Source organism: Bombina bombina, chromosome 1, assembly GCF_027579735.1.
Source record: "Bombina bombina isolate aBomBom1 chromosome 1, aBomBom1.pri, whole genome shotgun sequence".
In the NCBI taxonomy this organism is placed as follows: domain Eukaryota; kingdom Metazoa; phylum Chordata; class Amphibia; order Anura; family Bombinatoridae; genus Bombina; species Bombina bombina.
The window spans coordinates 159,677,122-159,702,091 of NC_069499.1; the positions used below are offsets into that span (position 1 = coordinate 159,677,122).

The 24,970-nt window shown below is 41.5% G+C and overlaps 1 protein-coding gene across 1 annotated transcript in view; it reads left to right on the plus strand.

Moving 5' to 3' along the window:
• The window catches only part of PALS1 (protein associated with LIN7 1, MAGUK p55 family member), a 304,998-nt gene that overhangs the window by 276,550 nt on the left and 3,478 nt on the right, over positions 1 to 24,970 (plus strand). Inside the window, exon 13 of the mRNA XM_053697684.1 lies at positions 23,448 to 23,558. Within this exon, the coding sequence (XP_053553659.1) occupies positions 23,448 to 23,558 (111 nt within the window). The remainder of the gene's footprint in view (positions 1 to 23,447; positions 23,559 to 24,970) is intronic.

Sequence of the window (24,970 nt, forward strand, 5' to 3'; positions counted from 1 at the left end):
AGGCATAAAGGCTTTAACATATTAATAAAGTGCTGTAACTGGTTCCTCTTATATGTCTACCGTTATTTATACAATATAGTGGTCATAGAGAGGATGTTGTCCAATATGCATTAAGATCTCAACCTTGTCCGTTACTTCTATCTTATTAAGCATGACCATTGAGCTTGTTATTTCTATGCAAGATTACATTATCCTAAGAAACATTAACTGATAAACTGAATATTAACATTTTGAAAGATGCATCAGGCAAATTTTTATACACTGCTTAGGTTTCCAGCTTTTCAGGGTCACACTGCTGGAAATTTCTAGATACCTGATGTTTACTCATTGACATGAGCGGAAACAAAGTCTTGGAAAAGAAAAGTTTAGGAGGAAGGTAGTGCTAGGCAAGTATATGTTGAGGGGAAGAGAGAGGAAGGGGGGGGAAGAGGAAGAGAAAAAAAAAAAAGGGAGGGAGGAGGGGAGAATGGTAGGGAGGTGGAGAGGGCTGGGGGAGAAGGATCAGGGCACCGAGTGTTTGTCAGAGGGTTCTCTCCTCGAAAACCCACAGGGTCTATATGAAATGGGCTAGAATTCTCTACCCTCCCAAATCAAAGTCATCATTTCGTGTGTTGCAAGTTTGTCAATTTTTAGAAAGTGATAGCGTTCCAGTCTCAACAGTTCCCCCACTCTATCCTCCCCCTCCCACTCCCTCCTGCTAGGAGTCTGTGTACTTTTCCAGTGGGCTGGAAGAGAAGGTATTTGTCCTCTCCAATTATCTTGGGGTAACCATGGGAGATCAAGTATGTTGGCTTTGGGGGAATTATGATCTTAAGGCGTTTACTCATCTCACCCAGCACCTCCTCCCAGAACGGCTGAATACGCGGGCAGTCCCACCATATGTGTAGTATAGTTCCTTCACCTCCACATCCCCTCCAGCATTCTCTCCCCGCCTGGGCATAGATCCTGTGAAGCCTCGAAGGGGTGAGGTACCACCGGCTCAGCAGCTTATAGTGCATTTCCTGCAGTCGTGCCGAAACCGAGGCCCTTTTGGTTTTCATAAAGATTTTGTCCCAGTCTTTGGGTGATATTTCTATATTTAGTTCGTTTTGCCATGCTATAGTGTATGACGGGAGTTCTGATCCACCCCTCATCAGGAGCATCCTATATAGGCTTGAGATCAAGTGAGTTGGGGTCTGCTGAATTTTTTTTTTTTTTTTTTAAATAAAACTTTTTTTTTTTTTTGATTCAGCTAGATCTTGTGATTTTAAACAACTTTCCAATTTACTTCTATTTAATTTGTTTTAATCTCTTGGTATTATCCTTTGTTGAAATTGATACTTAAGTAGGCTCAGGAGCTGCTTATTGTCATTGGCCTCTTGTCATTGGCTTTCAGCTAGTTCCCAGTAATGCATCACTGCTCTTTCCACAAAGGAGAATTAAGCAAATTAGATCATAAAAGTAAATTAGAAAGTTGTTTAAAATTGTATTCTCTGCCTGAATCATGAAAGAAAAATGTGGGGTTTCATGTTCCTTTAAAAGTACAATAAGTTACAATTGATCTTGAAATACGTAGTGGTCATTATACTTTTTAGTATGATTTGATGCGCCATTCTTTAAGGAATAACCGTTTTTTAGAAGCCTTGTTTTTGAAATTCCCTTATTTGTCTAACTACTCAAGCAAAAATAGCCTGGGGGATTGAGAGCTTTATCAGCAAAAAAAATTGTTTATTTGGCTTTGACATTTAATAGAAACTTCATTCACCCCTACACAGCACCCAGGCATCCAGCAGTTAAGCAAAATCTTGCTGTGGGTTATTATACGTATTATTTGCACTCAAAGGGAAGTGGAATGTATAACGATCTTTTCTGAAGCTTAGGGAAGATATGCTGATTCCTTAATTTGTGATGATTAGTTATAATTAATATACAGCTTGTTTCAAATTTAATTTTCTTATTTCTAAGCAGTTTCTAATGATCCTCTTATGGGAAAATTCATGCAAATGTGAATTGATCATTTCTCTGCTCTATTATTATGAAATAATTGTGGTCTACTAAGCACTATTTAAAGTGGCCTGGATGAAACTTAACTCCATTTTAGTTTGAGGTTATATTTACTATAACTCACATGATTCTCCCACAAACTACTGAATCATAAACTATAGGAATGTTCACTTTGTCTTGTTAGGTAACTTTATCTGGCTTAGTGATAAAAAGGTTTTCCTCCCTGCTATACATTAATGACTGAAAGCATGAGAATAAATTGCTTTTGGGGGGCCCTTTGTAGGTCACATGCATATTTCCTTTACACCCTTGTAGAACTAAGTAGCATTACTGCATTAGTCATTTCTTGTAGTACGACGTACCCATACTCTATCCATGTCTGTACAACGCTGCTTTTATTGTTAGCGCACCTGCACTGTTTCTTTATTTTGTGCATTTCAGATCAAAATTGAACTTTCATGCAGCTTCTGATAACAGATACCAAAAAAATAAAGCAAATTTGATAATATAAGTAAATTTGTTTAAAATTGTTTTGCATCATCTAAATCATGAAAGAAAAGGTTTTTGATGCCTTTCCTGAAGATAACTTATAATGGATTTGAGGGGTTTCTTGCTGGGCCCTCAAGTAATGTTTGTGAAGGTCAGATTCCTCCAGTGATGTTTCTTAAGGTGACTTCTAACATAATGGTTATGTTGTGACTCAGAAAATGTGAATACAGAGCTTTTTTTTATTTTTCCTCCTCAATTATGGGTTAGGGCTATAATGAGGGCTCTTCCCTTTCTAATTTTAGGATGAAGAATCTTGAGACCTTTTGTGTCTGCTTATCCAACAGATCAAGCAAAGAAAAAACTAAAGGCAGTTTGATGTATTAAACTTGATTCTAGGTTTTTAAAAAATGCTTTACTGATTTCTGACTTAATTTCATGTATGATCAGAATTGTTGTATTTCTTTCAGGTTTAATACTATGTCTTGGGAGGATGTATCTAATATGATTACACCTATTTGGTTATTATCCAAATGTTTAACGAGACCTATGGTCAATGAAACAGATACAGGGTTTTAAAAGATCAGTAAGGGTCTTTCTATAAGTGGTTGTTTGATACCTGCTCAACTCACTGCTAAAATGTGTAGATTCAGTTGGAGCTGGCTGCCCAGTCAGATTCTACTAGGTTCATTTTTGACAAATTCACTTTTTTCTTTTTGGAATGTTTATTAAAGGGACAGTAAAGTAAAAATTAAACCATTATGATTCAGATAAGCATGTATAGTACTCTTCAGAATGGGACTGGAGTTTTAAGTAGTCCTGTCAGTCGGGAGATGCAGGGAGAGTCTTTCTGCAAAACAATCCCGACTCAGAATAACATCTCCTTAAGCAATTGGCGTGGACGAGTTTCGCTGCCTGCTTTCTGCACTCAAGTCCATGTCAGTCAGGAGCGATGCTACTACCCTGTCACACTTGAAGGGCCTTGTTCCTGTTCCATGGCATAGATTCTGGTAAGATCGTTTCATTTATACACATATGATAACGCAAGAAGACAGGGTCACAGTGTGTCTCCTTTTATCTGTATAGAATTAAGGGTTAATATCCCCGGAAAGGGGGTTATATGAACAGGGGGGATTTGTGCATAATATTCTTTATTGTGTTTGATGCTGCGACATGTGTGAGATGAGGCTCTAGCAATGTGCGAACAGTCAGGTTTCAGGAGAGAATTTGGCGCGGCCTCTATTTGGCGCATTTTTCTCTCTAGTGCAGGGTCAGTCCTGCATGGCTCTCCATGTGACCGGGTGTGGCCTCTTTAACTTCCTCTTCTTGATCGGCGGTTGCAGAAGATGAAACGGTTTCTCTGTGGTCCGGGTCATAGGAGGTGGTAAATGCCCCGGCCATTGTGATATAAAGGTGCCGTTTAATTCTATCTAGTCCGTAATAAAGCCTCAAGCTATGGAGGACTCTGATATATTGGAGGGTACGGTCTGCTTAACCAGATCTAATACCTGTGTTTATTGTGAGGAGGTTCCGGTAGATCCGCCTACTCAACTATGTTCCACATGCTTTGATAAAATTGCAATATCTAAAAAGAATAAGATATTTAGTACAACCGAGCCGTCCACCTCTGAGGGTTCTCTGTCCCGCGGTGCCTTCCCTACATTTATCTCCGATTACACATGCAGCTTCCCAGGGCACTACTAATCCTCTCGCAGGAGGGGCCCTTTGGCCACCAGATTTCACTGATCAGTTGCAAACGGCGGTCACTGCGGCCTTCAATGCCTTACCACGTCCTGCTAAGCGAAAGGTGAAACATAGCTATCCGTCCCATGGATTATCTACCCCGTTGGATGTCTCTGACAGATTATCCTCGGAAGACGCTCTTTCTGGGTCGGAATCGGCGACATCTAGACCTCTGGCTGCAGAGGAGCCAGACTTTAAGTTTAAGATGGAGGATTTGCGCTTTTTGCTGAAAGAGGTGCTTGCTACGTTGGAGGTTCCAGAACCGAAACTTCCGGAGGAACCTTCGATCCCTAAGCTAGATAGGGTTTACGAGGAAAGGGTGGTACCTCAGACCTTCCCGGTTCCCGTTAAGATGGCTAATATTATTAAGAATGAATGGGAGAAACGTGGTTTGTCCTTTTCTCCCTCTACTTCTTTAAAAAAAATGTTCCCCGTTCCAGACTCTCAGCTTGAGCTGTGGGGGACCGTCCCTAAGGTGGATGGAGCTATCTCCACGCTCGCTAAGCGTACAACTATCCCGCTCGAGGATAGTTCGTCATTCAAAGAGCCCATGGATAAAAAATTAGAATCCATGTTGAGAAAAAGGGTTTGTTTTTCAACCGGCAGCTGAGGTCGCTGCGGTGGATAGAGCTACTACCTACTGGTGTGACACTCTGTCAGCTGTGGTCGAGGTGGAGACCCCCCCCGAGGAGATACAGGAAAGAATTAAGGCCTTAAGGGTGGCAAAGTCATTTATCTGTGATGCAGATATGCAGATTATTCGCCTGAATGCCAAGACATCAAGGTTCTCTGCTCTAGCCTGTAGGGCTCTGTGGTTAAAATCATTGTCTGCTGACATGACCAAGTCTAGATTGCTATCCCTCCCGTTTCAGGGGAAGGTTCTTTTTGGTCCGGGCCTGGACTCTATTATATCCACGGTCACTTTAGGCAAGGGTGCTTTCCTACCGCAGGATAAGAAGAATAAGCCTAAGGGGTCTACTTTTCGTTGCTTTCGTTCAGACGAGTCCCAACGCCAGCAACCTGCCGCGAAAGCCGAGCTATCCAAGGGATCTTGGAAACCTGCTCAATCTTCGAACAAAGCCAAGCAGAGCAAGAAGCCAGCCGAGACAAAATCAGCATGAAGATCCGTCTCTGGATCGTGTAGGGGGCAGACTATCGCTTTTCGTGGAGGCTTGGATCAGAGACTTTCAGGGTCCTTGGGTTCTGGAGGTCATCGCCCAGAGTTACAGGATAGGATTCAAAAAACTCATCCGCCCAGGGGCATATTTCTTCTGTCAAACCCATCTTCAAGCCCAGAGAAGAGAGACGCCTTTCTAGAGTGCGTGAGGGATCTCTCCTCTCTTGGACTAATCGTACCAGTACCTCTAGTGGAAAGAGGTCGGGGGTATTATTCAAACCTTTTTGCAGGTTTTTTCACCCGATTCAAAACCTGAAGTGCCTAAACAAGTTTCTGTCCGTCCCATCGTTCAAGGTGGAGACAGTTCATGACTATAATAGATTTGAAGGATGCTTACCTTCACATGCCAATCCACAAGGATCACTTCAGATTCCTAAGATTTACGTTTCTAGACCAACACTTTCAGTTTGTGACCCTACCGTTCGGTCTGGTGACTGCCCTAAGAGTCTTTACAAATGTTCTGGGAGTGCTGCTCGTGGTAGCGAGAGCCAGAGGTATTGCAGTGGCACCTTATCTGGATGACATCCTGGTCCAGGCTTCGTCATGCAGTCTAGCGGAGGACCATTCAAGATCTCTTCTTCTCCTTCGATCCCATGGATGGAAGATAAACGAGGGAAAGAGATCCCTGGTTTACAGCAACAGAGTGGAATTTCTGGGCACAATCATAGATTCCATATCCATGAAGATATTCCTTACAGATCAGAGACGTTGCAAGGTTGTGTTCTGCTGTCTTGCCCTTCAGACCTCCTTCAGGCCATCTGTTACCCGTTGTATGGAGGTTATTGGGCTCATGGTATACAGCATAGATGTCATTACAATCTCCAGGTTTCATCTCACACGTCTTCAGTTGTGCATGTTGAGACAATTGAACGGCAATCACTCAGATCTATCCCAACAGATCTCCCTGGACAATCGAACGAGGGAATCCCTCTCGTGGTGGTTCTACCCGGCCAGCTGTCCCAGGGGACATCCTTCTTGAGACCATCCTGGGAGATTGTGACCATGGACGCAAGTCTGTCAGGATGGGGAGCTATTTGGGGTGCCAGGAAGGCATAGGGCAGGTGGGCTCGAGAGGAGTCGCTTCTCCCGGTCAATATTATCGAACTTCGAGCGATCTTCAATGCTCTGAGGGCTTGGCCCCTCCTGGGGCCATCCCGATTCATCAGATTCCAATCAAACAACATTACCTCAGTGGCTTACATCAACCATCAGGGGGGGGGATGAGAAGCTCCCTAGCCACGAGGGAAGTTTCTCGGATTCTAGAATGAGTGGAGAACCACAACTGTTCGCTTTCATCGATCCACATTCCGGGTGTGGACAACTGGGAAGCGGATTTTCTCAGCAGACAATCATTTCATTCAGGGGGAATGGTCTCTCCATCCCGAGGTGTTTGCGGAGATCTGCAACAGATGGAAGACACTGGAGATAGATCTCATGGTGTCCAGACTCAACTTTAAGCTACCCAGATACGGGTCGCGGTCCAGGGATCCCCAGGCAGAGCTGATAGATGCCTTGGGAGTTAAATCTAATCTACATATTTCCACCTTTGCCACTTCTACCTTGAGTAGTGGCCTGCATCAAGCAGGAGCAAGCTTCAGCTATTCTGATTGCTCCGTGGAGGATGTGGTTTGCGGATCTGGTGGGGATGTCATTGTCTCCTCCATGGAAGCCGATCACTCGTCGCATCTATCATAAGGTGTGGAGGACCTACTTGTCCTGGTGGAAAGTAGATATCCCTGGCATATGGTTGGGGTATCCCAGATACTGTCCTTCCTCCAGGATGGGTTGGAGAAGGGACTTGCCGTCAGTTCCTTAAAAGGACAGATTTTGGCTTTATCGGTACTGTTACACAAGAAGCTTGTGGAGCTTACTGATATTCAGTCCTTCATTCAGGCTCTGTCTAGGATCAGGCCTGTCTTTAGAAATTCTGCTCCCCCTTGGAGCTTAAATTTGGTACTTAAGATTTTGCAGAAGGCTCCCTTTGAACCTATGCAGTCGCTTGACATTAAAACTCTTTCTTGGAAGGTTCTATTCCTACTGGCTATTGCATCGGCACACAGAGTCTGTGAGTTGGCGGCCTTGAAATGTGAGCCTCCTTATCTGGTTATTCACGCCGATAAGGCTGTTCTTCGCATTGGGTTGGGATTTTTCCCCAAGGTTGTGTCAAATCGTAACATCAATCAGGAGATAGTGGTTCCTTCCTTGTGTCCTAACTCTTCTTCAAATGAAAGGTTGCTTCATAACTTGGATGTGGTTCGAGCCTTAAAGTTCTATCTTCAGGCCACGAAAGAATTCAGACAGACTTCATCTTTATTTGTTGTGTATTCGGGGAAGCGCAGGGGACAGAAGGCCTCTTCCACTTCCCTATCCTTTTGGTTGAGGAGCTTGATTCGCTTGACATATGAGACTGCGGGACATAAGCCTCCTCAGAGGATTACAGCTCACTCAACTAGGGCTGTGGCCTCTTCTTGGGCCTTTTTAGAATGAGGCCTTTATGGAGCAGATTTGTAAGGCGGCTACTTGGTCCTCCTTACATACTTTTTACAAAGTTTTACAAGTTTGATGTTTTTGCTTCGGCGGAAGCAGCCTTCAAGAGAGGTTTTGCAGGCTGTGGTGCCCTCAGATTAGGGTCCGACCTCTTTTGCCCTCCCGTTTTTTTTCATTCAGTGTCCTCTAGAGCTTGGGTATTTGTTTCCCACAAGTAATGAATGAAGCAGTGGACTCTCCTCCCATTAGAATGGAAAACATAAATTATGCTTACCTGATAATTTCATTTCCATCTGTGGGAGGAGAGTCCACGGCTCCTGCCCGTTTCTCCGGTGGGCGGACCTAAATTTATTTTGGTTTTTCTGGCACCATTTATACCCTGATATTTCTCCTACTGTTCCTTGTTCCCTCAGCAGAATTACTTGGGAGTGGGGGAGGTATTTAAGCCTTTGGCTGGGATGTCTTTGCCGCCTCCTGGTGGCCAGGTTCTTAATTCCCACAAGTAATAAATGAAGCCGTGGACTCTCCTCCCACAGATGGAAATTAAATTATTAGGTAAGCATAATTTGTTTTCCAACGTACTATTATCAAATTTGCTTTGTTTGTATCCTTTTTAAATAAAATTAACTTAGGTACACTCAGGAGCAGCAGTGCATTACTAGGAGCTGTCTGAACACATCAGATGAGCCAATGACAAGGCATACATGTGCAGTCAACTTTCCCTTTTACAATTTTTTGGGTCACTAAAATAACGTTTGGTGTTCATTGTTGCAGTCAGTTGGGATTCAAATGGTTGCACCTTATTTTATTACTGTAGCTACCCCCAAACCTTAAAGGTGCAAGCTGCAATAAATTTACAAGGTAGTAAGTTTTGTTTGTTTATTTTTTTATTTTTTCAGGTTTTTTTTTTTTCAGGTATTCTCTGCAAAGTAAAAACAGCAATAAATGTAGAAGAGAGATTTTAAAATATATTGGTAGGAATAGGTAATGGAGAATAAGCCTAGCCCCAAAAAATACCCTTTACACTTCTCATATTTAGCTTTGAGGTCAACATTAACAGTCTTGAACCACTCCTGGTTCTTTGTACAGGTCTTTTTAGTTAACCCCCTGGGTTGGTGATAATGGCTTTAAATGTTATATTTATCATTACTTTTACAGTTTATATTTAAGATATTACTGATTGTAAGAACTTTATCTTCCCCAAGCCTATATGAACAAGCCAAATACCTTTCTGCATAGGTTCCAGATCCCTTTTCATTGTGGGAACTGCACTGGGGCTGGTAAAATATTTTGGAATAAGAGTATATTTCCTTCTTAATATGATGAGTGTCCACGGCTTCATTCTTTACTTGTGGGAAATACAGAACCTGGCCACCAGGAGGAGGCAAAGACACCCCAGCCAAAGGCTTAAATACCTCCCCCACTTCCCTCATATCCCAGTCATTATTTGCCTTTCATCACAGGAGGATGGCAGAGAAGTGTCAGAAGATAAAGAATAGTTCCTTATGAAGGGAACCTACCCTTTGAAATGGGACTGGAGTTTTAAGTAGTCTTGTCAGCCTCTCAGTGAGAGCATTGACAAAAGTTAGAGTCTGGAGATGCAGGGAGAGTCTTTCTGCTAACCCATCCAGACTCGTATTAACAGCTCCTAAGCAATCAGTGTTGACGTGTTTCACTACCTTCTTCCATCAGTCAAGTCCATATCAGGAGCGATGCTACAAGACTGTGTTTCTGTTCCACGGCATAGATTCCGTTAAGATCGTTTAGTTTATTTATACACACATGATAACGCAAGAAGACAGGGTCACAGTGTGATTTATTTTATCTGTGTGGAATCAAGGGTTAATATCTCCTGAGGGGGGATTATTGAACGGTTAGGATTGATCTCATAAATTTTTATTTGATTATACTGAATCATCTGTAAGATATTTTGAGGCTCATAGGCTGAGCTTGGAACATACAGGTTACTTCAGAGGCGCAGCTTTACAAGCTTGGCGCGCTTTTCCTTAGCAGAGGCGGTCCTAGGTTGCACACCTTTTGACCGGGTGTGGTCGTAGCTTCACTTCCTACTCTGACGTGCTGGTTATCGGAGAGAAGCGGTTTTCTCTGTGTGCCTGGGTCATAGGAGGTGGTGAGTGCCCCAGCCATTGGGAGTATAAAGGTGCCGTTTTTTATATTTATATAACGTTAGCTACTGTTTATATTAGGACATAATTATGGAGGACTCTGACATTTTTAGAGGGTATTCCCTCTATTCCTAAGACTAATGCCTGTTTATATTGTGAGGAGGCTGAGGTATACCCACCCTCTCAATTATGTTCCACATCCCTAGAAAAAGTGATTATGTCAAAGGTTAACATGTTTGATACCACTGAGCCTTTTACCTCTGAGGGGTCCTCATCCCATGAGGTGCGCACCCTGCTTTCATCTCCTAATACACATACAGTTTCCCATAGCACACCTGATCCTCCATCTGGAGGAGGCTTTTTACCTCCAGAATTCACTGCGCAGTTACAAACGGTGGTGTCTGTGGCCATTAGTGCTTTACCTCGCCCTGCTAAGCGAAAGGTCAAATATTGCTATCCTCCCCAGGGGTCATCATCCAGTTTATTGGCTATAGCTGATAGACGATTGTCTGATGATGAAGTTCTTTCTGATACTTCAGAGTGTGAGCTTTCTGGGTCGGAATCAAGTCTCTGATTGCGGAGGAACCAGATTTAAGGTTTAGGATGGAGCACTTGCGTTTTCTTTTAAAGGAATTTTTGGCTACCTTAGAGGTTCCAGAGGCCAAATTGCCTGACGAACCTTCAATTCCTAAACTGGATAGAGTTTACAAAGACAGGGTTCTTCCTCAGACTTCCCTGTTCCTGTAAAGATGGCAAACATTATTAAGAACGAATAGGAGAGTATTGGATCTTCCTTCACCCCTTTGTCTGCTTTTAAGAAATTGTTCCCGGTTCCGGACTCTCAATTGGAGTTGTGGGGTTTCATCCCTAAGGTGGACGGCGCTGTTTCCATGCTTGCAAAACGCACTACTATCCCACTGGAGGATAGTTAGTCGTTTATAGAGCCCATAGATAAAAAGATGGAAACTCTGTTAAGAAAGATGTTTCAACATTCGGGATAACATAATTTATGTAAGAACTTACCTGATAAATTCATTTCTTTCATATTAACAAGAGTCCATGAGCTAGTGACGTATGGGATATACATTCCTACCAGGAGGGGCAAAGTTTCCCAAACCTTAAAATGCCTATAAATACACCCCTCACCACACCCACAAATCAGTTTAACGAATAGCCAAGAAGTGGGGTGATAAGAAAAAGTGCGAAGCATATAAAATAAGGAATTGGAATAATTGTGCTTTATACAAAAAAATCATAACCACCACAAAAAAGGGTGGGCCTCATGGACTCTTGTTAATATGAAAGAAATGAATTTATCAGGTAAGTTCTTACATAAATTATGTTTTCTTTCATGTAATTAACAAGAGTCCATGAGCTAGTGACGTATGGGATAATGACTACCCAAGATGTGGATCTTTCCACACAAGAGTCACTAGAGAGGGAGGGATAAAATAAAGACAGCCAATTCCTGCTGAAAATAATCCACACCCAAAATAAAGTTTAACAAAAAACATAAGCAGAAGATTCAAACTGAAACCGCTGCCTGAAGAACTTTTCTACCAAAAACTGCTTCAGAAGAAGAAAATACATCAAAATGGTAGAATTTAGTAAAAGTATGCAAAGAAGACCAAGTTGCTGCTTTGCAGATCTGGTCAACCGAAGCTTCATTCCTAAACGCCCAGGAAGTAGATACTGACCTAGTAGAATGAGCTGTAATTCTTTGAGGCGGAGTTTTACCCGACTCAACATAGGCAAGATGAATTAAAGATTTCAACCAAGATGCCAAAGAAATGGCAGAAGCTTTCTGGCCTTTCCTAGAACCGGAAAAGATAACAAATAGACTAGAAGTCTTACGGAAAGATTTCGTAGCTTCAACATAATATTTCAAAGCTCTAACAACATCCAAAGAATGCAATGATTTCTCCTTAGAATTCTTAGGATTAGGACATAATGAAGGAACCACAATTTCTCTACTAATGTTGTTGGAATTCACAACTTTAGGTAAAAATTCAAAAGAAGTTCGCAACACCGCCTTATCCTGATGAAAAATCAGAAAAGGAGACTCACATGAAAGAGCAGATAATTCAGAAACTCTTCTAGCAAAAGAGATAGCCAAAAGGAACAAAACTTTCCAAGAAAGTAATTTAATGTCCAATGAATGCATAGGTTCAAACGGAGGAGCTTGAAGAGCTCCCAGAACCAAATTCAAACTCCAAGGAGGAGAAATTGACTTAATGACAGGTTTTATACGAACCAAAGCTTGTACAAAACAATGAATATCAGGAAGAATAGCAATCTTTCTGTGAAAAAGAACAGAAAGAGCAGAGATTTGTCCTTTCAAAGAACTTGCGGACAAACCCTTATCCAAACCATCCTGAAGAAATTGTAAAATTCTCGGTATTCTAAAAGAATGCCAAGAAAAATGATGAGAAAGACACCAAGAAATATAAGTCTTCCAGACTCTATAATATATCTCTCGAGATACAGATTTACGAGCCTGTAACATAGTATTAATCACGGAGTCAGAGAAACCTCTATGACCAAGAATCAAGCGTTCAATCTCCATACCTTTAAATTTAAGGATTTCAGATCCGGATGGAAAAAAGGACCTTGTGACAGAAGGTCTGGTCTTAACGGAAGAGTCCATGGCTGGCAAGATGCCATCCGGACAAGATCCGCATACCAAAACCTGTGAGGCCATGCCGGAGCTATTAGCAGAACAAACGAGCATTCCCTCAGAATCTTGGAGATTACTCTTGGAAGAAGAACTAGAGGCGGAAAGATATAGGCAGGATGATACTTCCAAGGAAGTGATAATGCATCCACTGCCTCCGCCTGAGGATCCCGGGATCTGGACAGATACCTGGGAAGTTTCTTGTTTAGATGAGAGGCCATCAGATCTATCTCTGGGAGCCCCCACAATTGAACAATCTGAAGAAATACCTCTGGGTGAAGAGACCATTCGCCCGGATGCAACGTTTGGCGACTGAGATAATCCGCTTCCCAATTGTCTACACCTGGGATATGAACCGCAGAGATTAGACAGGAGCTGGATTCCGCCCAAACCAAAATTCGAGATACTTCTTTCATAGCCAGAGGACTGTGAGTCCCTCCTTGATGATTGATGTATGCCACAGTTGTGACATTGTCTGTCTGAAAACAAATGAACGATTCTCTCTTCAGAAGAGGCCAAAACTGAAGAGCTCTGAAAATTGCACGGAGTTCCAAAATATTGATCGGTAATCTCACCTCCTGAGATTCCCAAACTCCTTGTGCCGTCAGAGATCCCCACACAGCTCCCCAACCTGTGAGACTTGCATCTGTTGAAATTACAGTCCAGGTCGGAAGAACAAAAGAAGCCCCCTGAATTAAACGATGGTGATCTGTCCACCACGTTAGAGAGTGTCGAACAATCGGTTTTAAAGATATTAATTGAGATATCTTCGTGTAATCCCTGCACCATTGGTTCAGCATACAGAGCTGAAGAGGTCGCATGTGAAAACGAGCAAAGGGGATCGCGTCCGATGCAGCAGTCATAAGACCTAGAATTTCCATGCATAAGGCTACCGAAGGGAATGATTGTGACTGAAGGTTTCGACAAGCTGTAATCAATTTTAGACGTCTCTTGTCTGTTAAAGACAGAGTCATGGACACTGAATCTATCTGGAAACCCAGAAAGGTTACCCTTGTTTGAGGAATCAAAGAACTTTTTAGTAAATTGATCCTCCAACCATGATCTTGAAGAAACAACACAAGTCGATTCGTATGAGACTCTGCTAAATGTAAAGACGGAGCAAGTACCAAGATATCGTCCAAATAAGGAAATACCACAATACCCTGTTCTCTGATTACAGACAGAAGGGCACCGAGAATCTTTGTGAAAATTCTTGGAGCTGTAGCAAGGCCAAACGGTAAAGCCACAAATAGGTAATGCTTGTCTAGAAAAGAGAATCTCAGGAACTGATAATGATCTGGATGAATCGGAATATGCAGATATGCATCCTGTAAATCTATTGTGGACATATAATTCCCTTGCTGAACAAAAGGCAATATAGTCCTTACAGTTACCATCTTGAACGTTGGTATCCTTACATAGCGATTCAATAATTTTAGATCCAGAACTGGTCTGAAGGAATTCTCCTTCTTTGGTACAATGAAGAGATTTGAATAAAACCCCATCCCCTGTTCCGGAACTGGAACTGGCATAATTACTCCAGCCAACTCTAGATCTGAAACACAATTCAGAAATGCTTGAGCTTTCACTGGATTTACTGGGACATGGGAAAGAAAAAATCTCTTTGCAGGAGGTCTCATCTTGAAACCAATTCTGTACCCTTCTGAAACAATGTTCTGAATCCAAAGATTGTGAACAGAATTGATCCAAATTTCTTTGAAAAAACGTAACCTGCCCCCTACCAGCGGAACTGGAATGAGGGCCGTACCTTCATGTGAACTTAGAAGCAGGCTTTGCCTTTCTAGCAGGCTTGGATTTATTCCAGACTGGAGATGGTTTCCAAACTGAAACTGCTCCTGAGGACGAAGGATCAGGCTTTTGTTCTTTGTTGAAACGAAAGGATCGAAAACGATTGTTAGCCCTGTTTTTACCTTTAGACTTTTTATCCTGTGGTAAAAAAGTTCCTTTCCCACCAGTAACAGTTGAAATAATAGAATCCAACTGAGAACCAAATAATTTGTTTCCCTGGAAAGAAATGGAAAGTAGAGTTGATTTAGAAGCCATATCAGCATTCCAAGTCTTAAGCCATAAAGCTCTTCTGGCTAAGATAGCCAGAGACATAAATCTAACATCAACTCTAATAATATCAAAAATGGCATCACAGATGAAATTATTAGCATGCTGGAGAAGAATAATAATATCATGAGAATCACGATTTGTTACTTGTTGCGCTAGAGTTTCCAACCAAAAAGTTGAAGCTGCAGCAACATCAGCCAATGATATAGCAGGTCTAAGAAGATTACCTGAACATAGATAAGCTTTTCTTAGAAAAGATTCAATTTTTCTATCTAAAGGATCCTTAAACGAGGTACCATCTGATGTAGGAATGGTAGTACGTTTAGCAAGGGTAAAAATAGCCCCATCAACTTTAGGGATTTTGTCCCAAAATTCTAACCTGTCAGGCGGAACAGGATATAATTGCTTAAAACGTTTAGAAGGAGTAAATGAATTACCCAATCTATCCCATTCCTTAGCAATTACTGCAGAAATAGCATTAGGAACAGGAAAGACTTCTGGAATAACCGCAGGAGCTTTAAAAACCTTATCTAAACGTATAGAATTAGTATCAAGAGGACTAGAATCCTCTATTTCTAAAGCAATTAGTACTTCTTTAAGTAAAGAGCGAATAAATTCCATCTTAAATAAATATGAAGATTTATCAGCATCAATCTCTGAGACAGAATCCTCTGAACCAGAAGAGTCCAAAGAATCAGAATGATGGTGTTCATTTAAAAATTCATCTGTAGAAAGAGAAGATTTAAAAGACTTTTTACGTTTACTAGAAGGAGAAATAACAGACAAAGCCTTCTTTATGGATTCAGAAACAAAATCTCTTATGTTATCAGGAACATTCTGCACCTTAGATGTTGAGGGAACTGCAACAGGCAATGGTACATCACTAAAGGAAATATTATCTGCATTAACAAGTTTGTCATGACATTTAATACAAACAACAGCTGGAGGAATAGCTACCAAAAGTTTACAGCAGATACACTTAGCTTTGGTAGATCCAGCAGGCAGAGGTTTTCCTGTAGTATCTTCTGGCTCAGATGCAACGTGAGACATCTTGCAATATGTAAGAGAAAAAACAACATATAAAGCAAAATAGATCAAATTCCTTATAAGACAGTTTCAGGAATGGGAAAAAAATGCCAAACATCAAGCTTCTAGCAACCAGAAGCAAATGAAAAATGAGACTGAAATAATGTGGAGACAAAAGCGACGCCCAAATTTTTTGGCGCCAAAAAAGACGCCCACATTATTTGGCGCCTAAATGCTTTTTTGCGCCAAAAATGACGCAACATCTGGAACGCCGACATTTTTGGCGCAAAATAACGTCAAAAAATGACGCAACTTCCGGCGACACGTATGACGCCGGAAACGGAAATGAATTTTTGCGCCAAAAAAGTCCGCGCCAAAAATGACGCAATAAAATGAAGCATTTTCAGCCCCCGCGAGCCTAACAGCCCACAGGGAAAAAGTCAAATTTTTGAGGTAAGAAAAAATATGATAATTAAAGCATAATCCCAAATATGAAACTGACTGTCTGGAAATAAGGAAAGTTGAACATTCTGAGACAAGGCAAATAAATGTTTGAATACATATATTTAGAACTTTATAAATAAAGTGCCCAACCATAGCTTAGAGTGTCACAGAAAATAAGACTTACTTACCCCAGGACACTCATCTACATGTTTGTAGAAAGCCAAACCAGTACTGAAACGAGAATCAGTAGAGGAAATGGTAAATATAAGAGTATATCGTCGATCTGAAAAGGGAGGTAAGAGATGAATCTCTACGACCGATAACAGAGAACCTTATGAAATAGACCCCGTAGAAGGAGATCACTGCATTCAATAGGCAATACTCTCCTCACATCCCTCTGACATTCACTGCACGCTGAGAGGAAAACCGGGCTCCAACTTGCTGCGGAGCGCATATCAACGTAGAATCTAGCACAAACTTACTTCACCACCTCCCTTGGAGGCAAAGTTTGTAAAACTGATTTGTGGGTGTGGTGAGGGGTGTATTTATAGGCATTTTAAGGTTTGGGAAACTTTGCCCCTCCTGGTAGGAATGTATATCCCATACGTCACTAGCTCATGGACTCTTGTTAATTACATGAAAGAAATTTATTTTAAACTGCGGCTGCAGTTGCCGCGGTTGCTGGAGTTGCTACCTACTGGTGTGACTCCTTATCGGAATTGATCGAGGTGGAAGGTCCACTCAATATTATTCTCGATAAAATTAAGGCTTTAAGGGTTGCTAATTCTTTTATTTGTGATGCAAATATGCGAATTATTCAATTAAATGCTAAAACTGCTGGGTTTTCTGTTCAGGCCCGCTGGGCTCTGTGGCTGAAGTATTGGTCTGCGGACTTGACTTCCAAGTCCAGACTCCTTTCCCTTCTATTCAAGTTTAAGATTTTGTTTGGTCCAGGCCTGGACTCCATTATTTCCACAGTTACTGGGGGCAAGGGTGCCTTCCTACCGCAGGATAAAAAGAACATATCTAAGAGACAACCTAATAATTTTCGTTCTGACAAGTCCCAGCGTTGGCAATCCTCCGATAAGACCAAGCAACCTATGACTTGGAAGCAGTCCTGGAATAAGTCCAAGCAGAGCAAGAAGCCCGCTGAGACTAAATCAGCATGAAGGGGTTGCCCCCGATTCATCTATGGATCAGGTAGGGGGCAGACTTTCGCTCTTCTCAGAAGCTTGGTTCAGGGATGTGCAGGATCCTTGGGTCCTGGAGGTCATTGCTCAGTGTTACAGAATTGGGTTCAAGTCTTTTCCGCCCAAGGGTAGATCCCTCCTTTCAAATCTGTAATCAAAACCAGAGATGAGGGAGACCCTTCTGGGGTGCGTCTGGGATCTGTCCTCCTTTGGAGTCATTGTCCCGGTTCCCATAGAGGAACAAGGTAACTTTCCGTCTGATTCTGGACCTAAAGTGCTTAAACAAGTTTCTGAACGTCCCCTCGTTCAAGATGAAGACGATAAGATCTATCCTTCCCTTAGTCCAGATGGGACAGTTCATGACCACTATAGATCTGAAGGATGCTTACCTTCATGTCCCAATCCACAGGGAACACTTTCAGTTCCTAAGGTTTTCCTGCCTGGACCAGCACTTACAGTTTATTGCTCTTCCGTTTGGCCTAGCTACTGCCCCAAGGATTTTCATGAAGGTTCTGGGGGCTCTCTTGGCTGTGGCCAGAACCCAGGGCATTGCAGTAGCACCTTACTTGGACAATATTCTGGTACAAGCACCATCCTTTCGTCTAGCGGAAGAACATTCGGAATCTCTTCTCTCTCTTCTCTCTCTTCTTCGATCCCACGGATGGAAGATAAACTTAGAAAAGAGTTCTCTTATTCCAAACACCAGGGTAGAATTCCTGGGCACTATAATAGACTCATTAGTCAAGAGGATATTTCTTTTAGACCAGAGACACTGCAAGCTGGCTTCGGCGTGTCTTGCCCTCCAGACCTCCTCAAGGCCCTCTGTGGCGCAGTGTATGGAGGTGATTGGTCTCATGGTGTCCAGCATGGACATAATTCCCTTTGCCAGGTTCCACCTCAGACCATTACAACTGTGCATGCAAAGACAGTGGAACGGCAATCATTCGGATCTGTCAACAGATTTCTCTGGACAGCCGGTTGAGAGAATCGCTTTCTTGGTGGCTATGTCCTGATCACCTGTCCCAAGGGACATCCTTTTTAAGACCTTCCTGGGAGATTGTGACAACAGATCCGAGTCTCTCAGGATGGGGGCAGTTTGGGGAGCAAAGAAGGCTCAGGGCCTTTGGTCTCGGCTGGAAAGCTCTCTTCCGATCAACATTCTAAAACTTCAAACAATCTTCAATGCTCTGAAGGCTTGGCCCCCGTCTGGGTTCTTCCCAGTTTATCAGATTCCAATCAGACAATATCAGCTTGGTGGCTTACATCAACCACCAGGGAGGAACGAGGAGCTCCCTAGCATTGAGGGAGATATCTCGGATTCTGGATTGGGTGGAGGCCCACAACTGTTGGCTGTCAGCGATCCACATTCTGGGTGACAATCCTCAGCAGACAATCCTTTCATCCGGGGAAATGGTCTCTCCATCCCGAGGTGTTGAGTTATGCAGCAGGTGGGGGACTCTGGAGATGGATCTCATGGCGTCCCGTCTCAATACCAAGCTACCCAGGTATGGTTCGAGATCCAGGGATCCTCAGGCAGAGCTAATAGATGCATTAGTGGTGCCTTGGAGGTTCAGTCTAATATACCTTTTTCCGCCATTACCTCTCCTTCATCGAGTAGTGGCCCACATCAAGCAGGAGCGGGCATCAGTGATACGGATTGCTCCATCGTGGCCGCAAAGGATGTGGTTCGCGGATCTAGTGGAGATGTTATCTCCTCCATGGAAGTTACCTTGTTGCAGGGATCTGCTGGAACAAGGTCCTTTTGTTCATCAAAATCTAGATTCTCTGAGGCTGACTGCTTGGAGATTGAACGCTTAGTCCTAGCCAAAAGAGGTTTATCGGAGAGAGTTATTAATACTCTCATTCAAGCTTGTAAGCCAGTTACTCGTCACATCTATTATAAGGTGTGGAGGACCTACTTATTCTTGTGTGAAGAGCGTGGATTCCCCTGGCATAAGGTCAGGGTTTCCAGGATTCTTTCTTTTCTCCAGGATGGTCTATAGAAGGGCCTTACTGCTAGCTCCCTTAAGGGACAGATTTCAGCCCTATCTGTTTTATTGCACAAGAGGCTCGCTGAGCTTCTAGATGTTCAGTCTTTTGTTCAGGCTCTGGCTAGAATCAGGCCTGTGTTTAGATCTAACGCTCCTCCTTGGAGTTTAAATCTTGTTCTTAAAGTTTTGCAGAAGGCTCCGTTTAAGCCTATGCATGTAGTTGACATTAAATTACTGTCTTGGAAGGTTCTTTTTCTACTGGCCATTGCTTCAGCGTGCAGAGTCTCTGAGATGGCTGCCTTGCAATGTGAGCCTTCTTACCTGGTATTTCATGCTGATAAGGTTGTTCTTCGTACTGGGTTAGATTTTCTTCCTAAGGTTGTTTCAGATTGCAACATCAATCTGGAGATTGTGGGTCCTTCCTTGTGTCCTAATCCTCCTCCTTTGAAAGAACAGTTACTTCATAATTTGGATGTGGTTCGGGCCTTGAAGTTCTATCTTCAGGCTACGAAGGAGTTTAGACAGACTTCTTTGTTGTCTATTCTGGGACGCGTAGGGGAAGAAGGCCTTGACCACTTCCTTAACTTTTTGGTTGAGGAGTATTATTTGCTTAGCTTATGAGACAGCGGGTCATATGCCTCCTCAGAGTATTAAGGCTCATTCAATTAGAGCAGTGGCTTCCTCTTGGGCCTTCAAGAATTAGGCCTCTATGGAACAGATTTGTAGGACGGCTACTTGGTCCTACTTGCATACCTTTTCTAAATTTTACAAATTTGCAGTTTTTGCTTCAGCTGAAGCAGCTTTTTGGGAGAAGGGTTTTGCAGGCTGTGGTGCCCTCAGAATAGGGTCCGCCTTATTTTTACCCTCCCGTTCATTGTGTCCTCTAGAGCTTGGTTATATGTTTCCCACAAGTAAGTAATGAAGACGTGGACTCTCCTCATATTAAGAAGGAAAACATAAATTATGCTTACCAGATAATTTACTTTCCTTCTGTATGAGGAAACTCCACGGCCCGCCCGTTTTCTCTGAAGGGCGGACCTAAGTTTTGTTCTTCTGGCACCATTTATACCCTGATATTTCTCCTACTTTTCGTTGTTCCTTTGGCAGGATGACTGGGATATGAGGGAAGAGGGAGGAGTATTTAAGCCTTTGGCTGGGGTGCCTTTGCCTCCTCCTGGTGGCCAAGTTCTGTATTTCCCACAAGTAAGGAATGAAGCCGTGGTCTCTCCTCATACAGAAGGAAAGGAAATGATCTGGTAAGCATAATTAGTTTTTACAAGAACATCACAAAGCAAGCCCAAGGCAGGACATGATGTTCTAGCGGTTTCCTCTCTGGCTGAGACATTTCCAGAGAACAAGGTTTTTAATAATTTCAAATTCTTAGCAAAATATAAGTGATCCTCCAAGGTTTGTCAGATTGCTTGGTACCTAAATGAATGGGAGTGTCTCTTTAGTTTTGCTCATGTGGATATTGGAGTACTCCGTCATGTGTCCATCCTGGATCAATTATTTTTACACTATACATTTCATTGTTCCAAAGAAAGAATGTATAGTTTGGCTATTTATTAGATTTAAAAACTGTAAACGGATTCTATCAAGGTATGTCTGTGTTTTCTTCTGGACGACATGCCTGTCAAAGATTCTAGGTCATGTCAGATCCTTCTAAAAGGTCAGAGAGATTTGGTCTGAATCCTAGTAATAGACAGCACATTCTTTATATTGTCAGGGCAAATATATTTTGTCTGATTTTTACTTTCGCCCAGGCCAAGTTTCATGAACCAATTAGATTTTCTCTATTGCCATCAAGCCCAGTTTGGTAGAATTGTCTTACAGGCTTGATTAGGACTTGTCTGAGGTTTTCTTCCTACCCTTGCCTGTTATTCCTGTGAAAAACACATTTAAAGTTAGCTTATACCGTATCTTTCGCTCCATAAGATGCACCTAGTTTTTAGAGGAGGAAAACAAGAAAAAAAATATTCTGAATCAACTCACACCCTCACACTCACATTCTCAAGCACACTCACATTCTCAAGCACACTCACATTCTCAAATACACTCACACCCTCACATTCTCAAGCAAACTCTTAAACACACACACACATTGCTGTTTTAAAATCTACCCCCGGTTTTCACATTTTAAATTTGGCATGTGAGCAGGATATGTGAGGGTTGTGCTCCTTAGCACTTATATTTAGAAGCTGTAATAAGTACATACTGTATATTAAACCAGTGCAAGGCTAAAAGTATTGCATTATGTAAAATAGCCATCTTACCCATTTAAATTTCACTTAGAGCTCAGGCAGCTATCCTCACTTTTCCATAGAACATATACCGGTAATCAAAAGGCTGACTAAACTCTGTACCATAAAAACCAACAAATACCAATCAGATTCAGTATCGTCTGTAATGCAATTACATTACTGAATCCACGAAATTTAAACCCTACTTTTAGCCCTACTGCGGGCTAGCACTGCACCGGACCGGTCAAATTGCCAATACATGGGATTTTAAGGAATCAGGAATATTTACACATGTATGCTGTTTCTCCAATAGCAATACAATTATCCTTATTATATGGGTCACCCATATGATTAGGATAATTGTATTGCTCGCCAGAGCAGAGCACTTATAAAATATTGAGCCCGCGGATAAGTAATCAAATTCAGTACTTTCTGTAATGCAATATGGTGCCAGGCAGACCCCAAACATGCCCCAAATAAGTTGAAGTTTAAACTTACAATTAGATGCTCCGCACCACCTCGGTCTCTCCAGGCCACAGCAGACTCCACATGTGATGTGCTATCTCAACTCCCCCTTGGTGTGCGGGAATAATTTTTTAGCGTGCGGTGTCAATTAAATCAATGCGCTGCCACGCTCAATAGAGGGAACATTGCCCCTGCACTTGGCGATTTGGCTCCAGGACACACACACATTCACTCCATAAGACGCACAGACATTTTCCTCTTTTGAGGGTGGGGAAAAGTGTGTCTTATGGAGTGAAATATATGGTAATTGTTTCTTCACTATTAAAGTAGAACCATATGAAGGCCTGCTTGCTGCAAACTTTAGTTTGTGGATAGAAATCCTTGCTCGCCTTGTAGGCTTTTGGGGTATAAATGAACTAATAGCCAAAATGTGATTATGGGAGGTGTCTATATCTACTCCAGGCCTATACCCACCAGTACTCCTACTACAAGCAGTTGCTGCCTACCCTAATTCTGAAAAACGTTGTTCCTATCAGATAGTCGTTGCAAAGCTTTGTGTTAAGTAGGTTGGTTACGGAATCCCTGATTTTGAAGTAAACAATAAACTTTGTAGTTTGTTGCAGTTGAGTATATATTCTTTATCTTATTATAATGATCATGCTTAATCTCAGATATTGGACCCTTGTTCAGGAACATTATTCTCTCAGCAGAATAAAGTTTGTAAATAAAATCTGATTTGTCTTTCATTTCTTTCTACTCAAAGTTGTAGGGCAGTCTGTGGTATTTTACAGTTGATGCTTTTTTTATTGGCAAGCTGGATATAGCATTTACTCATTGTATTTTACAGTGGTGTTAATGCAAATGAAACCGTGATATAAACTTAATACAGTATGTAAAATAAGAATATGGAGTTTTCTGCCAAATGGATTTGTTTTAGCAAATCTAGTCGATGATTTTTGGCAAAGCAGGATATATATATAGATATAACATTATTTTACAGTGGTGTTATTTCAAGTGAAATTATGAAATATTAAATCCAAACAATCTATTTTTATTCAGTTCGATTCAATATTTATGGTTCACAGTACAGAAAACTAAAGACTTATTCATCCTTATTCTCATGACCTAAAAGTCAACACTTTTTTACTATTTAAAAAAAATATGTATATGTTGATATGAAACTTATTGCATTAATGTTTTTGAAAACTTTCTTTGCTTCTGAAATGTAATTATGTTACTTATATAAAATATCCTTTCTTATACATACTTGTAAAAATATTTATCCATATAATAGGTATAAGGCGTAAGTAGTAACGCATAATCTCTATTTTTTCCTAAGGCTCTTAAGATGCTACGTAATTCAGATTTAAAGCCATACATCATTTTTATTGCACCACCATCTCAGGAGAGATTGCGGGCACTATTGGCTAAGGAAGGTCGAAATCCCAAGGTAGGTGATTTTGTAGTGACGGTAAAAATATCTGTGAAGATTCATTTGTAATGCACTAATTGTTTTAACAGTTAATTTTTTTTAAGAAGTACCTTTTTATACATATATTACTAATATATTTGCATAAGTAATTTTTTATATTTAATTATATTCAAGATAATGTATCTTTTAATACTGCATTTTAAATTTAAGATAGGTAGGAATTTGTTTTGCTGATATTACATGCCAAATACACTAGTATATTTAAGATGGTAGTACAGGCAAGGTTACTCTAACAGTCTATATATGAGATGTACAACCTGTTTGAGTGGCCCAGACAAGAGCCTTGAAGACAAACATCCAACATGCCGGATGACGTGTTTAACCCCTGTGGGCGACATAGGGCTTCCTTGGAACGGACATACCAAGGCTCCAATGCAAGTTTGTATACACATTAGTTTGTCTTCAAGATTCTTGTTTGGTCGTCTGCAGATACCGCTATAGTTAATTATTTAAAGCTGCTTTTAAGTTCTATGCAGGCACAGACTTTTGAGGATATATATTAGGTGAGTGGCCTCTGCTGGAGGGGATACGTTTCTTGCAGTGTGGTTGTGGGATGTACTGTTCATATGGCCACTTAGGTTTTAGTTGTGGCGGACTGTTTTCACCACGCTTGTGCCTCACAAGTTCAAGATTGTATATAACCCCAGTAGAATCATGCCCCCTATAGACCTACTATGAATGGTGACCTGTGTGGCTCTTCTTTCTAATTGACTTTGGGGACTATATCTTATTAGCCTGGAATCCTACTTAATTCAGTGCATGGACTGGAACCTTTTTGGGATTACCCTTCTTTGACGGTGGGGTTGGATACTTTTGTTCCACGAACAACTGGGTTAGGTAACTTCGGTGCATGATATTGTATATCTGTAAATTACCTTTTTATATTTGTATCATATTGAGTTAAGTTAAGGTCACATTAAAATAACAACTTGTGAGTGTGTTTTGGCCATTCTTTGGTGTAGTAGATAATATACACTTCTTATTTTATTGTGATTAATATAATTTTGTGGCCCTCACACCTGGTTATTGTGGATTTTAAATAAAATTTATTATAGGTATTTTGGCACCACTAGCAATTTTTCTAATAGTTACCACTTTGGAGTCAAGGAGGATTCTTTACCCTTTGAGGCACAATGGGAAATTACTTCTGTTTGGGGTTTTTGCCTTTTAACTATGTTTTTATATAAATAGCTCCTAAACCCTCCAAACAAGTCCTTGCAATCTTGTGTTAGTCTTTTTTTGTTTTAAATGCTTTCATCTGCAGCTTTACTAAACCCCCTAAATGTACTTGAAGATTTGCACCAGAGTTTTCCCTACTGCCTTTGTTATGGCGATTTGCAATTTTTACAATCATCCAGAACAGCAGGTAA